Source organism: Solea senegalensis, linkage group LG17 (genome assembly GCF_019176455.1).
Source record: "Solea senegalensis isolate Sse05_10M linkage group LG17, IFAPA_SoseM_1, whole genome shotgun sequence".
Lineage (NCBI taxonomy): Eukaryota > Metazoa > Chordata > Actinopteri > Pleuronectiformes > Soleidae > Solea > Solea senegalensis.
The window spans coordinates 18073897-18094089 of NC_058037.1; the positions used below are offsets into that span (position 1 = coordinate 18073897).

The window sequence follows — 20193 nt, forward strand, 5'->3', positions numbered from 1 at the left end:
TGCTTAAGTTTTTAAATACCTTGGCATAGAGATTGACTCCACCCTGTCTTTCAAACCATGTTGACTAAACAGCACAATTTAACGTCAGCACACAGCTCCCCCTCGACTAAAAATGAAACAAAACTCCCACATAGTCAAACATGCCAGCAAAATCATTGGTTCACTACAAAGCACTGTGACTGGGAAAACCACCCTGATCAGAGGACCCATCTCATCATTTTGAGACTGTTGAATGTGTTGTATTTTATTGTTGCAGCCATGTGACAGACAATAAAGCAGATTGCCTTATTTTAACTTCCTGACAGACGGTACTGTGGTTATAAAATCAGACTGTTGATGGTCAGCATGAGCTATAATACATTTTTTTATTAAAAATGTCTATTTCATGTTGGTTGTGGTTTATTTTCTAGCCCTTAATGTTGCTCTATTGGAATATTATGAATATTATTAGAGAAATAGGCACACTTCAGAGGCAGAAACTGAGCTTTTCTGTTGACTTAGATAACAATGGTTTTATCTTTCATCATCTTTTTTATTGTGTAAATCTAACTTGTGTAGTATAGTAAGTAATATGACAGCAAAATATGTAAGTATTAGCCTCCTTCCACAAGTATATATACTGTTGAACAGTAGTGTACACAGGAGTGCAGGGTAAGGGGAAACATTTTTATTATTCACAAAGACAAATATTTTATTCAAGGGTACAAATTATAAAGAGACACATTTAAAAAAGTCCTGCACAATTTTACAAACAAAAAATAAATAATGAAACAAAGAGCGGTGGCAGTATCTGACAATGAGAGTGAGTAAACTGGGTCATGTGTGGCATGAGGAGATTTGATCAAACCATGCTTCGCCTGTAAAGGACAGGGAATATCAAATATGAATGAAGATTTGAATTTTTTCCAGGAAAACATAAACCTTTCAGCAAAATATGCCAAATGAATTAGCTGTGAGCATTCTAATTTTGGTAATTATGCTACTCTGATAACAGTCACTCTCCCAACTCTCCATTCCAACCCATGACCTCTCACCTCCACATCAACCAGATGTCACCAACCCAGATAGTTCAGCTCCACTTCGACCAGATGCAATTGAGTCTCTGCACAGTGGTGCATTGGGAGCTACAACAAACAATCTTACCCTGTCATTATACTGGATGTTTATACTTTTGTGTAAAATGAATAAATAAAAAATACCAAGAACACATGCACACACCACTATACCTAAAGCACACACACATACAAATACTCACACACTACAAATGTTCTATTTTATACGTTCACTTGTGTGGTTGCATCATCTTTGGGTGCAATCCCTGTTCCAACATTTTTAGTTCAGTCATCTCTTTCATACTCATTCCTAGGTTCACAAATGAATTCATTCTATATTTCCATATTGTGTTATGAAATATATATATATATTTTTTTATGGCATATTAGTGTTCTGGCATCAGAGTTGTCCAGTTTATTTGAACACCTTTTTTTGTATCTAGCTAACTGTTGCAACATTCATAAGTAAACATTTTAAGGATATGATATTTCACATTTGAAGACTCAATGCCAATTAATTCTAAAGTTATGTAAAAATGTGAATGACAGAAATTGAAAACCATCACATTATAATACTGTACACATACATATTTAAACTAAACTGTAAATTGTAGTCCAATTACATCACAGGAAGCCTGAATTATGATCTAGAACATCGGTAACACCAGTGACGAAAAGGAAGAACAAGCATATCATGTAAAAAAAATAGAAAATACAAATGAAACCTACCTAAACTACCATTTTCATAGAATGACCCTACTGTACTTTTCCACACTTAAATACTGTATTCAGACCATTCCCTGTGAAAACACAACACATTTCGTTAACACACTGCATTGTGGGAGGTCGTGCAACTTTTAACCGTCAACGGGCAGATATGCTGCCATTCAGTGCCAAGTGAAGACAGAGGAGGAAGAAGCTTCACTGATTTGATAAGTCCCTCTCAGTTTTGGCATTAATAAGTGGTTCATCTAAATTCAGGCAGTTAAATGTGTTTGCAATAAGTCTAAAAAATAGAATGTGTACATTTTTTCCATGACTTTTTAAAAGTTTTATTGAAAATTTAAATGTGTCTAAAGCCTAAAATATGGTATTATTACAAATATTGTTGACTTGATATACTGTTGATTTTGTCAGTATATTAAGCAACATTCATTTGGATGACTTGGTTATTTTAGCTCATCTTTTTGATGTTATTGGATGGATAGAGTCACACTGGCTAGCTTGCTAATGTGCTCGCCCAGCCACGTGTTAGGCAGCAGCAGACCTGCCAACCTTTACTCATTTTGCGCAGCAGATACACATTTTGACATGAAATTACGATGTGTCACTTCAAACTACGCGAAACAGGAATAATGGTGCAACAACCCACAGGTCTATGGATCTGACTTTAGCAACTTTAGCCTGCTGGGAAAAGACAACTGTCGCTGTCACTGACGATCTGCGGTGCCTGCAACTCCAACGCCCATTCTGCGGAGCCTGGTTAGCTTCATTTAGCTTAGTCAGCGGCTGTTGGTGGCACTCGGCTGATTGCCCCACACACACCCCACTCACTCGCACTGTATAATAATGGGATGTGGTGTGTCACATTTAAGCTCTATGTTGGTGTATGATCGCATTCTGCATTAAATGTCTTCAAACAAATCACAACAAAGCAAACCTATAAAATAAAGCAGATATTACTTTGTGATTAATAACTTGCATAATGTGATCCCTCACATCGTTTATCGTTTATCACGGGGGTTAGGTTCTAAAATTAACCCACAATAGGCAAAATCCGCAGAGTAGTTAGCTATAATTTTTACAATTATTCTATAGGTTTTAAGGCTGTAAAACCCCTCACCACACACTTTATACACTTTTCTCAGACAGACATTACCATTTTCTCACATTTCTCACTAGTTTAAACACTCTCAAAGTTCAAACCTTCTTAGATTTTAAAACATAAAAGTATTATAGAATGAAACCAAAAATCAAAACTTGTTTTCAGGCTCAAATATTTGTTTGAGAAATAAAAATATAAACGTTTTCCTAGCTATTAGAAATAACAAATTAATCATCATTAATTTTAATGATCAACCTACGAGGACACATAAGAAATTATTAATAGTGACTTACGCATATTTCACAGTTCCTCTGACGATGCCGCGGCCTCTTCGTCCTCATGCCACTCGGGTGCATCTTTTTCAGGACGCAGAACACAATGCGCGTTAGTACGCTGTAAAAAAAAGCATGCAAAATTGTACTAAAAAAAAAATCAGCGAAACAACACGAGCCCGCGAAAGGTGAACTGCGTTATAGTGAGGGACCACCGTATATGATTTTCTCTGTTTAATTTAGTGTTTTGTTGGATGTTTCATATTTTGAATATATGATACATTTCTGAGTGTGATAATATGAAAGCTGCAACTTTATAAAATATACTGCCACATCTGAAATGTTCAATATATCTATCTACCTACACACAATCACACGTCACCATTTGTATTTAAAAAACTCTCATTTCCCAGTCAAAAATGACCAAGTTCCACTCAGAATTCCTGCTGCTGGAAGTTGTCCTTGATCTTTGGTCCTGTTTCTGCATTTCAGTGAGGACATTAAAGGTGAGGGATTCAAAAGGCCTGGCTCTTCTCTGGAATCCACCAGCTCTGAGGTGGTTATAAGGGCAGTGTGAAACAGGCTTTAGGCTTGGATTGATTCCCCGTTTTCTCTGGTCTGGTGTACGGGCTTAAACCGGTTTAACTTTATGCAATTCAGTTAAACCGGCATGTGTCACTCTGTGAGATCCTGGCTAATTGATAGCAAACATCAGCAGCAACATTTACCAACGGCCGACAATGCCTAACTCATGATTTACATATTATGTTTTATAAGCTAGGAACAAAATAAATATGTGCCAGACTTAGTGCTGCAGAGAGGAGAGCAGAGAATATCAAATTAAAACTGTGCCAATACACTCGTGCATGAGATCTCACTACATTACCATCAAAAGCTCTGCTGGCTGTGTGACTTGCCACATTTGTGGTGGAAGTCCAGTATTACCAGTCTAGTGTTTGGCATAATTACAGGTTTTGATGTAATCTTTTTGACATTTATGTTATCTTACTGTTCTTTCAGATTTTGTTTTTGTGGGAGGAGGGATCAGTGTCATTTAACCTTATACATCACATCATATTATGTTGCTTAAAGATAACTTCTAAAAAGGTTAATAAAGGTTTAATTAATGCATGCAAACATTTGAAAAGTTTAGCAAGGGAATAAAGTGTCAAATAAAACAAAGTTGACCAAACTCATGGTCAACATGGTCTAAAGCCGTGCCATCAGCCATAATATTAACGCAACTTCTAGCAAATTATAAATCAACACATACTCGATCATATCAGTTGTATCAGTGTAACATTTTGCATGGGGCAGAAAGTGGCACATTTGGATCGTTTTTTTTTTTTTCTCTGCATTGAACAGCCTGCTGTACAACTGTGCTTTAGCCAACCAGTAGCTTTGCACTCCATCCAGCTTTCATTGTGAAAACTAGAGCAAAACTTCTACATTCTACAAGCTGCTCCAAATTTGGATCATGTTTTTTACAAGTTATTCAAAACAAATTCATGATATCGCTGGGTTTATGGTCTATTGCCCTTGTTCACCATAATTCAACTGCACACAATGCTGTCATTGTATCTCAAAACTAGCTATAACCCATTAATACGTTGAACATGTGGCAACTATTTTCAAAATGAATTGCCAGAAAAATCAGTATACTTTGATTTACTGTATATCGTGATGTAAAATGTTTGCAGTATCTCCCAATACTACTTTATGGTCCTTTTGATCATGTGACGTTTTCTCTACTCTTTCCCTGACACTGGTGTGAAGACCTGGGATCCTGATCCATTGCAGTAACTCATTCAACCTGGCGGAAACCTCAATGTCCATTTGCTGCTACTTTTCAACAGCTACAAGAAAGCATCTGGACAGCTCCCTGATCCATCAGGCAAGTATTATGCCACGTTGGACTTCTGTCTGACTGTGGATTGGGGAGAAAGCCATGGTATCCTGAAATTCTATTCAAGGATATTGTTAGACCAAACTGACACCTTCATGTGTTTCTGGAGTCAATTCTGTTAACGTTACTCAAAAGCATGATACTGAGGACTGTTGTAAGATCTCTTTTGATGATTCAAATATTTACTACAACTTTAACTTTGTATTTAGTTTTTTTCATGGGCTATTTTAAGTTACGTACAATCATTGAGGTTTCATCAAAACTAGCACTGCGAGATGTGTTTTTTTACATTATGGAATTTACAAAGAATTTAGTATTTTATATTCCAAAAACCCTTAAATATACGGCAAACTAATATCCTTTTACCATAATGTAAGAAAAAGTTCTACCATATTTATTACGGTAGAATTATGGCAACCACAGCTGCCAGTTGTTTACTGTAAAAACAACAGTTTCTTTTTTTTACAGTGTAACTCATAAACATCTTTCCAACAGTGAAATATTCCTTGCAGCCACAGAGGGAGAGAGAAAACCAATGAACATGGTTGAAAAGCTGGAATTGTTCATGTGGAAACAGAAGTTGTTCAAGTCAAACAAATGAACTGTCAGATTGCACTCCAGTTGCATGGCGACAAGTGACATGGCCGATGGTAGGTTTGATCAAGCAGCTACAAAACAACCTTAGAAGTATGGGGGTGCAAGACAAGTATGAGGACAGTGAGACAGTGGTGAAGTGTGCAGTTGGAGTGACGGATGGGTTCAAGGTGAAGATGGGCTTACATCAGGGATCAACTCCGAGTCCCTTCTTGCTTGCAATAGTGAAGGACAGGTTGAAAGATGAGGTCAAGCTAGAGTCTCCATTGTTTTTTACAGATTATATTGTAATCTGTACCTGTCCAGAATGTACACGGCATTTCTGCCCTATGTCAGCTGGGATTGGCAGCAGTGCCCCCAGCCACCCTCATGTGGTGGAAGATGAATGAATGAATGAATGAATGAATGAATGAATGAATGACTGACTGACTGACTGAAAAACGTAATCTGTAGTGAGAGTAGAGGACAGGTGGAAGAGAGCCTGCTGAGGTGAAGGTATGTACTGGAGAGAAGAGGAATGAAGGTCAGTAGGAGAAAGACAGGACACATGTGTAAATGACAGTGAGGCAGGTGGTATGGTGCAAGGTTGCAAGGAGTAGAGCTAGTGAAAGTGGATGAGTTCAAATACCTGGAGTCAACCATTCCAACCAATGGACAGTGCACAGGAGGCCAAGAAAAGAGTGCAGACACGGTGGAGTGCGTGAGACGAGTGTCAAGGGTGGTGTGTTAAAGTATAGCAGCAAAAGTGAAAGGGAAGGTCTACAAGACAGTACTGAGACCTGCTATGATGGAAGTCTTGGAGACAGTGGCACTTTCTAAAAGACAGGAGGTGCAGCTGGAGGTGGCAGAGCTGAAGATGCTAAAATTTACTGTAGGAGTTAAGTTGCAAGATCGCTATCATTACAATGTAATTTATGAAGAGTTGAAGTTGTTAACTGTTGGCCTTAAGCCTTTGATTAAATATTCTCACAAGGAAAGGTACGTGGCTTTGTGGCCCTTCTGATGTTGTTTTGGATTTTGTTCTTTAGATAAAAGGTATGACCAGGATGGACAAGATTAGAAATGGCATATCTGAGGGACAGCTCACGTTCAACAGTCAAGCTTGAGATGGTTTGGACATCTCAAGAGGGACAGTGATTATATTGGACAAAGGATGTTGAATATGTAGCTGCCGGGCAGAAGAAAAAGAGGAAGACCACAGAGAAGGTGATGTGATTCTGTGAAGGACATGAGGACAGTAAAAGGATACAACGGAGAGGCAGATGATCTGCTGTGACAGCCCCTAAAGGGTGAATCTTGACTGTTCCATGTGGCTCAGTATTCCACAGACACAGCAATGTTTTTTTGTTTTTTATTCCAAATCAAATATGTCGGCTATTCATCAGTTCTAGGTCTAGAAAAAATAAATAAATCTGATTTTTGAAATCATCTGCTGGGCCAAATCCACAGATCAGTTTCCAACCACTGGTCAACACGTTATTAGGGGCAACAGAGGAGGGTGTAGAGGGTTTAATTTTTGTAAGGCATGCCATAATCTGTTTATTCACTGATATTAAAAAAAACAATGAATGCATAAATAATCTTACATATATTCACTTGAACAACTCCTGTACTGAACTTGGTTCTGGTTGGAGAGGTGGGTCAGTCTCTGCTGAGGTACAACTTACCTCCATCGAGTGACAGTTTTGACCTCCACTCCACAGGAAGGAACTCCACATGTTCTGTGGTGCGGTCAGAGAAGTGCTTCTCTTCCATCTTCCTGGCAGCATCTCTCATCCTGTGACCAGACAGAAATAAAACAATGACTTGAAAGCACTCGACCCTACACTCTGTCCGGCTAGAAATGGTGCCATCACTCACATGCTAGTGTTCCTGATGATGCGGCCTTGGTCCATCTTCTGGCCGATGCCATGAACCACAAAGACAATGTGCGTGGTTTCAGGTGGGGTGTCCTCAGGTGCTGCCTCCTCCACATAACCTCGATGGAGGCGTGTCCCACTGCTAGACACTGAGGGTACAAGAGGGAATATTACTACACACTGTGTTGTTTGCTTTGCAACACTAAAATAAAGTAACCAAGCAAACCATGATAGAGTATGCGTGTGATCCTGAGGAGGACCAGTTATAAAAGTGACAAATCACAGACCCTTCAAAGCTCCAGTCAGGACCCACCTGTTGACCGCAGACTTAATCACACATAATTGCAGCTTAAGATTTTTTACATTACATTACATGTCATTTAGCAGACGCTTTTATCCAAAGCAACTTACAATAAGTGCTTTTCAACATTTGGGTGCAAACAAGAGCTAGAAGTAAATAAGTGCTTCAAGAAAGCCAAACTATAAAGTGCTAGTCATAAGTGCGATGTATAAGTAAGTGCTTTTTTTTTTTTCGTCGTCGTCTTAGTCGAGGTAGAGTCTGAAGAAATGTGTTTTTAGAGGGAGAGATGTTCATCAAGTGTCACACCCAGGTTCCTTGCGGTATGAGAATGAGCTACCACAGAGTTGTCGAGGGTGATGTTCAGCTCTGTGGTGGGAGAGCCCTTTCCTGGTAGAAAAAGATACTCGGTCTTGTCGAGATTGAGTTTCAGGTGATGGTCAGACATCCACTGAGAGATGTTGGAGATGTAAGAAAAACCATGAGAGAGAATAACAGAACCAAGAGAGTTGGTGTATAGAGAGAAGAGGAGAGGGCCCAAGACAGAACCCTGAGGGACCCCAGTAGCTAGAGGACAGGGTTCCGACACAGATCCTCTCCAGGTTAGTCTGTATGTTCGGTTTTGAAGATAGGATGAGAGTAGGGTAAGTAAGCCTGAGACACCTAGTTCTTGAAGGGAGGATGTGAGGATCTGGTGGTTAACTGTGTCAAACGCTGCAGAAAGGTCCAAGAGGATGAGCACAGAGGAGAGAGAGGCAGCCCTGGCAGTGTGGAGTTGCTCAGTGACAGCAAGAAGTGCAGTTTCGGTCGAGTGACCTGCTTTAAAACCAGACTGAAGAGGATCAAGAAGGTTGTTCTGGTGAAGGTAGGATGAGAGTTGAGATTAAAGATTAAAGATTTTCCAGAGTTGGAGAGAAAAGGAAGAAGAGAGACAGGTCTGCAGTTATTTACTTCAGACGGGTTTTTTAAGGAGGGGGGGCCTCTTTAAGAGAGTCCGGAAAGCAACCAGATGATAGAGATGTGTTAATGAGGTGGGTGAGGAAAGGAAGAAGATCAGAAGCAATTGACTGAAGAAGGTGAGAGGGGGAGTAGTTGACAAAGTGGAACACTTTTAGACAGAAACGGGTTCATCTGCATAATAATAATCCACAGACACAAACAGAACAATACCACATTGTTCTATTTGTGTCAGTGGATTATTATTATGCAGTGCAATGTAGTGAGGAGTCCTGACCTCTACATTGGTGAAACCAAACATCTGGACAGGACTCAGCTTTCCACTTACATCTGAAGGACGAGGGACACTCACAACCCCCACACAATAGCAGACTCTGCCTCTCAGGTGACCCCCTGATGACCCATTCACACCTTGTCTCAAGTGAAACCAACAACCTGAAACTGTAAGGGATGACCTGTCTGCATTGTTCAACTTAATGACTCTGCAGACCAGTATCAGCCTCAGAGGTTAAAGTAATACAGGGCATTATTTCGACCATAACAAAAATCCATTATAATAAATTGAGTGTTTTATGGACTGAAGACGTGATGAACGATGGTTTCCACAGCGTCAGCGGTTTTTATACTTTGGCTGTTTCTTCAGCCTCTTTACTGAGACGTATGTCGTAAATGTGCACACATTCTGCTTCAAGAGACAACACAAGAGTTAACTTTGTGAAGGTGTGAGCGGATGTTCATGGGTAATCTTGTCATTTGGCTCCCGTTTGTGTTGTTTGTGTTTGTGTGTTGTACCTTTGGAGAAGCCCAGTTTCTGTGTGACAGTGCGTGCAATCTTGGAGGTGGTGGCGTCGCTGTACAGGTAAACCTCATCCACACTGTGCCAGTCCACATGGTTCCTGCTCAGCTTCAGACTGTGGATGGCTGCAACACAACAACAAGTGGCAGAGTTAAAGGATGGTTGGGGGTTTGACTCCCAGCTCTGCTACTCTGACATGCCAATCTTTCCCTGGGCAAGACACTTAACCCCCAAACTGGTGGCTAAGCAATTGTACATCTGTGGGAATCATGAAAATATAACAAAAAAACAATGATTATTACTGTTGTTACTGTTATTGTGTTTTAATAACAAATAACACAGTTTTCAATGTAAAGACCAGAATCAACAAATACTAGTATATCAGAAGGATTAAAGTTCGCTCACTGGAGAAATGAGTGTTTAGAAGCCGAAACCTAAGTAGCAAGAGCAAATAAGATTTATGAACAACAAGTACGTTTTAAAGATAAAAGCCTAGTGTATTGCTAGCTTGAAAACATGAAATGAAATAATCACTCAGTGGTATCAAATATCAAAACAATTCACATCTGAAACCTTTTTAAATTATTCAAATGTTTGTTTGTTTTTCCAGTTTTACCCTAGTTAAAGCTAATGTTTAATCTGATTTATATCTGGGTTTAAACTAGTTCAAATCTGGCTTCAATCTGTTTTAGATTTATTAGATTTATCCAGCACCACAGGCGCAGTGAGGAGAACAGCAGCTGCATCAAAAACTAAACAAATTATGAATTTACTGTGCATATACTTATAAAATAATAAACTGTTTTAAATATTCTTCTATTACTCCTTACTTTGTCTCTTAACTCAATAAAAATGAACCATAAACATTAAAAGTATTAAAATACATATGAACATATTGAATTATGAATTAGTTCTCCGACCCAACATTTAATTCTCCTTCAAATGTTACTGCAGCGTGTATAGAAAAACACACATGAACAGAGTATTAAGCTTCCTCGGATAATAAAAATAAAATAACACCACACATACAATAAACATTTACCTTTTAGCTCTTAATACAGTTCAGATTCAACCAAATCATTCACAAAAATAACTCCCCTGAAATTCGATGTTCAGCACAATCTCCTAAAAGTCACGACTCAAACTCCAGGTGTCGAGAGAAATAAAAGAACCATTATCTTAGCATCGAGCTTCTCACAACTATCTGTTTGTGAGTGTATTTTATGCAGCAAATTGACCATCGCTAGCAATCCCGTTAGCCAAAAAGAGAGAAAGAGAAATATCACGGTGCACAACGGCTAAATCCGAGTCGGTTCACCACAAGCACAAAATTCTGTCTGAAGTTTTCTAGCAAAATCCACAGCGCAATCTCGGCGATAATCCTCCTCGTGTCTGTCAGCTACCTGCAGTCACGGACTTTTTATTTTGCAGCTCTCGCAGTGAAGCGGACTTCTGATTGGCTGGTTAGGTCTATCATCTAGCTATCATGCATGTGTCACATGAACACGGGCTATTTCACTCCAATGTCACCTGAAGGTCTGCAAAATGGAAACAAATGTTTCTTCTGTTTTATTTTTTGAACCACAGTGATCTATTTTATTTCAATGGCTCCTATTTAATAAACTACAGTTAACCCTTAGTCTTTTCTTTTATTTTCACTCTCATAGTTCTCTAAAATGTTGGTAAAATATTGTTTTTTGATTGATTTGATATGTGGCGATATGTGCTGAGTTAAGACGTACAGGCTTGTAATAATGGATGTGTTGAGTTGAGTATGCACCTAAACCGTGTCGTGTCGCAAGTAGAGCCGGTGGAAATACACCACAAGTGCTTGCTTTGAAGCACACGCAAGCGTCGCGAGGTAATAAGGTAAGAATGAATTAGTCCCCGAGTATTGGAACGGCTGGTCGTAAACGAGCGCTCCCACAGACACACTTCCATTTCAGAATATGCTGGTGTTTTTTGTGTTTTGGAGATTGTGTGTGTTTTTGTTTGACCCTGTCAGCCACCATAGCGCTTTATTTAAGACTAGAAAAGCCTTATATAAATACAGACCACTTACTCTTTCTGGTAATCAATTTTAAAAAAAAAAAGAAAGTTTTTTTTAATATAAATGAGTTCTAGTTTCTATGCTGTACTACTGTAATACTATGACAGTAAACTGAATATCTGTGTGTTGTATGAGGATGACATTTTATGGAGCAAACATTTACTCAGTTAATGTTTAGACTCATAATTGACAGTGAATAATAACATGATCAATTATATAATAATATAAGAGTCACCTTGAAACAGATGTTTATGCTCTTTGTCTCTTTCTTTCTTTCACCATACACACGTTCCACACATACCATCCTTGCTGTCCACTGTGGTGGTTATGGCCTCCATCTCATAGGTGTCCCTCATTTGCTGTCCCCGGAAACGAGTGAGGTGCTCCACTTCGATGAGATCACTCTCATCCTCCTCCAGGGGAAGCCATGTTCCATCTGTGAACCACTGGCCCCTCATCACAGGAATACGGTCTTGCTCTGAGGAACATCACACCATGTTTATCAAGCTGTCTGGAGACTTGTGAGAAACATGATGCTTTCTTTACTGCTATATCATTATATGACATTATTTCTTGTTTTCTGTCTTTTTGCATTTAATTTTTCTTGTTTGTTGATGATTTAGTTATTTCATTAAAATACCTTAAAGTAAATGTGGTATATTAATGGAAAGTGGAAAACATGCATGTTGTATGTGTAAACATGTGTATAAACATGTGGCTGTAGCCGACACGGATTGTGTTTTCTGTCTTCTGTACAGTTTAGTCGGACTGTATCGACATTACCATTTGAAACAGTTTAATGATCATATAAAGAATTTGAACGTGCTCATTTGGTAGATCTGGTGCCCCATAAACCACAGCCCCCCTGCATCAACTGAGATTTGATTCCACCTGCAGTCATTTGCTGGGCATCTTTCTCCCCCGATTCACACTATTCTGTCCCATTGATTAAAAATTAAAAAATAATTCAACACTCACACCTAATTTAGAGTATCCAATAGAATCCAATTTGCCTTATACCCAAATCTGCAGGTTTTTGACCGTGGTAGGAAACACACACAGGGAGAACTAACCGCCTGTCGGCGTTCTAAATGCCTCGTCTTGTTGAAGAGAAGAGGTGGTGATGAAGAAGTGCAGACCAGACTAAGCAAACACCGATCCTCAATGGTCTTGTTTCGTAGCCTGCCTGTGAAAATCTAACAAAGCAAGATAAAACTGAAGATTATTTTTAATTAACTTCAGAATCTATCTTATTTATGCTCCAAAAAGAAATCATGTATAAAACATTTGTGTCTAGTTGATGTAGAAGGTGCAGCTTACAGTTACAGCTGGTATATATTTTTTTCAAATTATAAAGAATAAATTAAAGCACTTAAATACTTAAATTACTTAAATGTATGCACTCGAAGCTGCTCACTGTGCCCGGCACAGAGCAGCGTTACCTCGGCCTGTCCTGATCTGTCATCACATGCTCGGTGTGATCCATAGATTTGTTGTTGACGTGTTATTTTGTTTTTAATGGAAACTTTTTGACCTGTTTATTATTAATGTTGTATTTATTTTACCTTTGAATTTTAGATTCAAATTATAATAAAGTGACATGAATGAAGTTAAATATTGAAAATGTGAAAATAATAACTATATATATATATATGTACTGTATATAAATATATATATATATATATATATATATATATATATACATATATATATATATATATATATATATATAAAAGTTGTTTTTTTTTTAAATGTTTTAAAAAACATTTTTAAATATCCACCATCATACCATGTTTAACGCTCAACGCAATCTAGTCTGTCCTGGCTGATATAAACTGTATTATTAGACAGTTAGTGAACATCAACAATAAGACTCAGTAGGCTTGACTCCAAGTTGAGTCTTTTCTTTACTGAAATCCTGGTTGTTTTCTTTTTGTAAAACTGCAATACAGTATGAAATAAGCAATATGTTACAGTCAAATATGGTGCAATATCAACATAAACACAGCATATTTACAATACAAGCAAATGAGCTAAAATAAAAACAGGCTGTAAATCATAAATAAGGCTGAACAGCTAAACCCATGCTAGCATCGCGATTAGCGTTAGCCCGACTCTAACTGAAAGTAACGCTTCCAACAACAGTAGTAGAACATTTACAACTATGAGTGACCATACTCACTGATGGATCTACTCCAAGGAAAATAAATAACTCTGGTGGTGGAGCATTCAGTCTGCATGTGCATGTGCTGTTGATCTCCTTAAAAATGCAATGATTCAAATCACCACCAGATGTCGCTGCATAACATTAACAAAGCACTGACACTGATAGGACAGAACACAATCTGTCATTTTCAAGTTCTACGCATTGTTGTATTATAAGAACTGGATAGTGCTCCGCCCCTTGAAAGTTTCTGACTGGGTTTATTTCCTGGTTGTACAGAGCTGGTACAGAGCGTGCGCAGTAGCGTTATTCCCATAATGCCTCTCAGCTATGCGAACGAGCCCCTCGCTTTCTCTACTTGATTGGCGCGTTCATGAACAGAGAAAGGCATGATGGGAGTGACACAGTAACAGTTGCTGTCAGTGTTTAATATAAAATGTTTGGATTCATGGTATTTTTACAATGTTACATTTAGTATTTAGTATATTTGTGATGTCTTTTCATACATGTCCTTGGAGATGTGCATCAGATGTGACACAAACAAGAGTGCCATTGTATGTGAATGTGTGTGTGGGTTGTGTATAACAATCAGCACGGAGGGTTTCTCTGTGCGGACGCTCCGTGACTGTCAGTGGATGTTGCTGATGGTAAAGCGGTACGCTGCATGGACACATACCAGATCGCATCTGGTCCATTTCTGTGAAAGGGCACTTGTAATTTCAGTTTTTGCCTGGAATCCAATGCTTATCAGGCCTTGGCAACTGTAGATAGAGTTACCATGGCATATGTGTGTCAGGAACAGACGTAAAAAACATAAAAGGGGGCAAAAAAGCGGGGAGCCTCGGCCACTGCATCTGTGCGCACCACTGTCTTTTAACAAACAGAAGACATTTGTGATAAATATAACTTTGAGAGCTGCATGCCTTGTCCACAAAAATGTTCATTTTGTGAAAAGCACCTTAAATCTTGTAATGAATGTAATGAAGTCTTGTTGGAAAACATCCCGGCTGAGGGCCAGGTCATGCTTTCTGCACTACATATCCACTTTTCAGCAGTGCTTACATTGCTATGGCTCCAATCATATTAAAATGAATGTCTTCTCTGTCTTCTCTGTCTCACATTCCATTCCAAGAGTGATCATTTTTAGTCAGGACTTCACCCCATTTGTATATCCTTATATTAACTGTTTAGATGTCCTGATCCGATATTGATATCTGATATCGGTCCAATATCAGCCAAAAAACAAGTATCAGATTATATCGGAGTGCCTCTAAAATCTCCGATATAAGCGCTCCGATACGACAGTCCATTCCGCTCCAGCTCTTCTATCCAGCAGCGCCTGTTGTGATCACGTGGGCTCTGTGTGTTGGAAGCATGTAGATCACATGATCACAACAACAGTGTGTGTGTGTGTTACTGCTATTTCAGAGGTTAAACATTTTTATTTAACCTCTGATGAGCGTGACCTAGCCGTTAGCACCACGCTAGCTCATCCTGAGGTGAGCTACTAAAACAACATTATTTTACAAACCAACGCCACCTGTCGACTTTCAACAGTTTGTTAATTATACCCCAAAAAGCAGCCATGCCAAGAGCTTTGTGTGTTTTAAATGTGTCCTGAAGCTCCACACACGGAGGTAAGTATGTCCGCGGGGCCGGAGGGGGGTGTTCTCTGAAGACACGCTGTTACCTGTGAAACACGGGTGCTCTGAAAACACCCCCATTAGCACTTGGTACTTTCCTCCTGATGAAATTAACCATAGACTGTATGAAATTAACAAGGCAAAAAATGAATATTCTTATTTTGAAGGTTAAAATTGATGTAACCATTGGTTAATAATAAATGGGTCAGTTTTTCTCGTACCAACTGTTGCTGACTATTGTTGACTGTTATCTGTTTAAGTAATATCACTTGATCAAGCCTATTCTAACGTTCCACACTACAAAATAACTGTATGTATGATTAGTGCTGATATCGCATCGGGATCTGCCAATACTCAAGACTGCAATATCGGTATCGTATTATAGTGAAAAAGTTGTATCGGAGCATCCCTAGTGGAAACAAATGTGTGTAATAACATCAAGTAACTGTCTATTATTACTATATACTTTGTCTTTTTTTTTTTGTAAATTTTATTAATATTTTCAAATTTTTAGACAAGAATAAAAGGCACAAAACAAACAACGCCGCCCCATTCCCTCCCCAAACTCACAGAATAAATAAGACAAGATAAATGACAAAAACACACACCCAAAAAAAAATAAGGGTAAATAAATAAATCAACAAATAAAAAAAAGGTTAAATATAATGCCAGCATACAAGGAGAAGAGAAAAAAAAACTTTATACAAGTCAGATCACAAATTACAATTCAGTAGTTTGACAGTGCGAGAAAGGTCATAGAGTCCACATCAATGCTCTTGGAAATTAGTTCCATTGCGTCCAACAATCAGACGGTGTCCTCTTTATTAGCATCCAGAAACGGTCCCCAGATCTTAATAAATTTGTTGTGAGAGTTGCAAAGAGAGGATCTAATTTCCTCAAGATACAAAAGGGAAACCATATCATTAAGCCATTTCTTAAAGCAGGGTGGAGAGGGAGACTTCCATGCACCCAAGACGACCCTCTTAGCTACAACTAAACAAAAAGCAAGAGCCTGTTTTAAAGAGGAATCAGAACACCCCAAAACAACCAAGGTACCACTCGGAACAAGATCTGTTTGGTATGATCCTGTAAAAAAAATAAAGACCTCATGCCAAAATGTAATAAGTTTGGAGCAGGACCAGAACAAATGACCCAAAGTTCTGTTGCTGTTTGAACATCTGTCACATAAGGAGGAAACGGAAGGAAAGATTCTATTGAGTCTAGTTTTAGAATAGTCCACCCTGTGAATCACTTTAAATTGAATGAGCTGAAGTCTGGCGTTTATAGAGCAGAGTTTGATCCTAGACGACGCCTTCGCCCACAAGTCATCAGAAATATTCTCACCGAGGTCCGATTCCCACAATTCTTTAAGATGCAAAGATGGGGTTGCCACATAAAACAAGTCAACAAGCAAAGAAATTAAATATTTGAGGTGGGAGACCTGTTCAGAATTTGATAAAAGCTATGTTGTTTTGGAAGAAGCTCAAAATGTGGAAACGACTGCCTGACAAAGTTCCTAATTTGGAAATATCTAAACAGGTGGGAATTCTGTAAATTGAACTCTGCCTACAACTGGGAAAACGACGCAAACCTCCCATTCAAGTACAAATGTTTAATGGTACACAGACCTTTCCGAGCCCACTCCCCAAATACAGGGTCCATCTGTCCTGGTCGGAAATTTGGATTATGACATATAGGAGTGTGAACGTGAGAGTGCTCTGAGATATTGAGCATATTCTTAATCTGTTTTAATATTTTAAAAGTGTTTCTCATTACGAAGTCAACTTTCAAGTCTTTTAACTGAGGTGTGATCTTAGAAAACAAAATAGCCAGGAGTGAGGCACAGAGACAAGCTAAAGTTTTGTTCAATTCAATTAATGGCCACGAGGTGAACTGTTTTGTTTGTCATGTGACAAAGACTGATTCCAAAAAATCTAATTTCTGGCATTACATGCCCAATAATAATGTCTTAACACTGGGAGAGCAAGACCTCCATCTGCCTTGGGCTTTCAAAGGTGAGACTTGCTTATGCGAGGAGTCTTGTAAGCCCAGATAAACAGTAAAATGATTGAGTCAACAGTCTTAAAAAACGCAGATGTAAGAAATATAGGAATTTAGGAAGTATAGTCATTTTGATAATATTAATCTGTCCAATCAGCAATAAAGCCTCCAATTGTTTATTTTGCTTTTCAGTTTGTCAATCAGGTTTAAATAATTATGTTTTAACAAGGACTTGGAATCCCTAGTCACATTAATACCAAGATAAGTGAAATAATCAGCACATATTTTAAAGGGCAGGTTTTTCAGAAAGTCTGCACCAAGATCATCTGTCAGAGGCATAAACACACTCGTGTCATAATTGATGGCGAATCCAGAAAGATTACCAAACTGTTTAATGAGATCCAGAAGGGGTGTCAGCGAGCTCACAATGTTTGATAGAGTCAAAACCACGTCATCGGCGTAAAGGCCTATCTTTAAAATTATATTTCCACAATCTATTCCACTTATTTGGGGACTTGATCTAATAGCTATGGCCAGGGCTCTAATGGCTCTAATGCCAAAGCAAACAGCACAGGAGAGAGGCAACAGCCTTGTCTTGTCCCTCGATTTAAATTGAAAGGAGACGACTTATCATAGTTGGTCAAAATGGAAGATATGGGCTGAGCATAAAGTAGTTTTAGTATTGCAATAAATTTTTCTCCAAATCCAAATTTTTTGAGAGCCCCAAACATAAACTTCCACTCAGTTTGATCGAAGGCCTGTTGTGCATCTAATGATATTACCGCACACTGCTGAATTTTGGTCGAGTACGTAATATTTAATAGGCGTCGAGTATTAGAGACTGGGTACCGTTCAGGAATGAATCCCGTTTGGTCTTTGTCATTTTTAAACAAAACACGGCATGCCACCAACTGGACAGTAAAGTGTTGTGCTACAGGAACATGTGCAGTCAGAATGTATGTCCACACTGTCGCAAAATGTGGAGGTGATTCCCTACTAACGCACAACATTCAAAAAATATTCCTCTAAGGCAGTGGTTCTCTATTATTTTCTGTCATGCCCCCCCAGAGGACAGAAATGTTTTCACGCCCCCCCCCTACTATTGGGAACCTGATCATTTTTATTTATTTATCTGTATAAACCACTGTATGAGTTGTCCTGCCCTCAGCCATTTGCATATGAAATGAGGATATGAACAATAAGTCCCATGACTATTCAGAATCCGACATTCCATCTATCTCTGCGTTGGAAAGTGGTAAGTGGTTGATGATGCAAACAATACATCGTCCCAGTCTCCCTGAAACTTAAAATGCATATGTAATGAGGACAACAGGCTCCTGATTGGATGGCAAAACCAGCTTTTCAACAGCCATTTCTTCAGGACTGAAATAACCAGGCATTGGGCCTCTCTCAGCTATTCATAGTTGCTAAAGTTGAGCTGAACAGGCAACACAGTTCAGCTCAGACCTCTGACCTCTGAGGACACACAATATGGACAATATGGCCCAGTCCTAAGTCCCCCACCCAAGGGGCCTCTTGGTGGCTCCCCAAAGACTCTGGGAGCAGCCCTGGTTGAAAGCATTGTGAACATAATAACAATAACATTAACACATCATTAGCTACTCACGGTTCCAGTAAACGGGATAGCACTGCTTCTCTCTGATGTCCACTTCATACAGCCCTCCTCTTACACACACTGCCTCCACGTGGTTCCTCGCCTCCTCTGACAACGACGGCCGCTGCACTGCAGCCTCCGCCTGGTCACCTCCACCGTCCACGGTCCCGTTCTCCGGATGTGTCTCGTAGGACCGGGTCGCCTCCTCCTCCTCCTCCTCCTCCTCCTCGCCCTCTACGGTGTCTTTGACCTTGTCGGGGTTCTGCTCGCACAATTTGCGATAAATCATTTCAATTTTCAAAGAGTCGTGTCCAACGAACGGTTTCCACGTTCGCTTGTCCTCTTTGTAAAACCAGCGCACTTCCTCTGGTCCGAGCTCCGTGACGATGTCACCGCGGTGCCTGGAGCTGTTGGAGCGTATGCGCTTCTTGATGGTGATGCTACCGTCACCTTCGCTGTAGATAGAGTCCACCTCCAAGAAAGGCAAGGCCGCGTATTCCTCGACCAGGCCCAGCATCGTGCCGTCCTGAGACGGGAGCGACAGGTGCCTGTGCTCCGGACGCTCCTCGGCGGCGGCGGCAGCGGCGGCGGCCGCAGCGGCTGCGGTTCTGTCGTCGTATCCACACACAAACACATCATTCGCCAGGTCCCATTCACTGCTGCAGTACACAGAGTTCTCCTCCTCCTCCTCCTCCGTCATGTGTCCTCACGGTACAGTCGCAGCGTTAAAGGCTGAACATGGAAACACGAAGCTTTCCTCACATCTGCCTGACGGTTACATCATCACAGCAGCTGTGGATTTAAAGACACCGGTCACACACGGACACAGCTCAGCCTCTTCCTCTCCTGCAGCCTCTTCCTCTTCTCCAGCCTCTTCCTCTTCTTCTCCTGCAGCCTCTTCCTCTTCTTCAGCCTCTTCCTCTTCTTCTCCAGCTTTAAGGTGCATTACCGCCACCCACTCTGTGGGAGCGCGGACCAAAATACTTCAACCTCATACAAAACAAATAATAATAAAGATGATAATAATAAAATAAAAAATACTATTAAATAAATAGATGAATAAAGGAATGAATGAATGAATAACTAAAGAAAGAACTCTGTTTATCAGCCCTGTTGCTTGTTTCCTCCTCATCTCTGTTCTCATGTGGATTACTATTGCAC

General features: G+C 39.7%; 1 protein-coding gene across 3 annotated transcripts in view; it reads right to left on the reverse strand.

The window, feature by feature from the left end:
* The window catches only part of ddhd1b (DDHD domain containing 1b), a 36889-nt gene extending 16985 nt beyond the window's left edge, over nucleotides 1–19904 (reverse strand). For all 3 annotated transcript variants that reach the window (XR_006362094.1, XM_044048715.1, XM_044048713.1), the window contains exons 1-5: nucleotides 19045–19904; nucleotides 11911–12087; nucleotides 9556–9684; nucleotides 7510–7657; nucleotides 7317–7426 (exon numbers count right to left, since the gene is read on the reverse strand). Coding sequence is in view for 2 of the 3 variants with exons in the window: in XM_044048715.1 (XP_043904650.1) it covers nucleotides 7317–7426; nucleotides 7510–7657; nucleotides 9556–9684; nucleotides 11911–12087; nucleotides 19045–19732 (1252 nt within the window). In the remaining variant the exon portion in view is untranslated. The remainder of the gene's footprint in view (nucleotides 1–7316; nucleotides 7427–7509; nucleotides 7658–9555; nucleotides 9685–11910; nucleotides 12088–19044) is intronic.
* Between the last annotated feature and the right edge of the window lie 289 nt (nucleotides 19905–20193).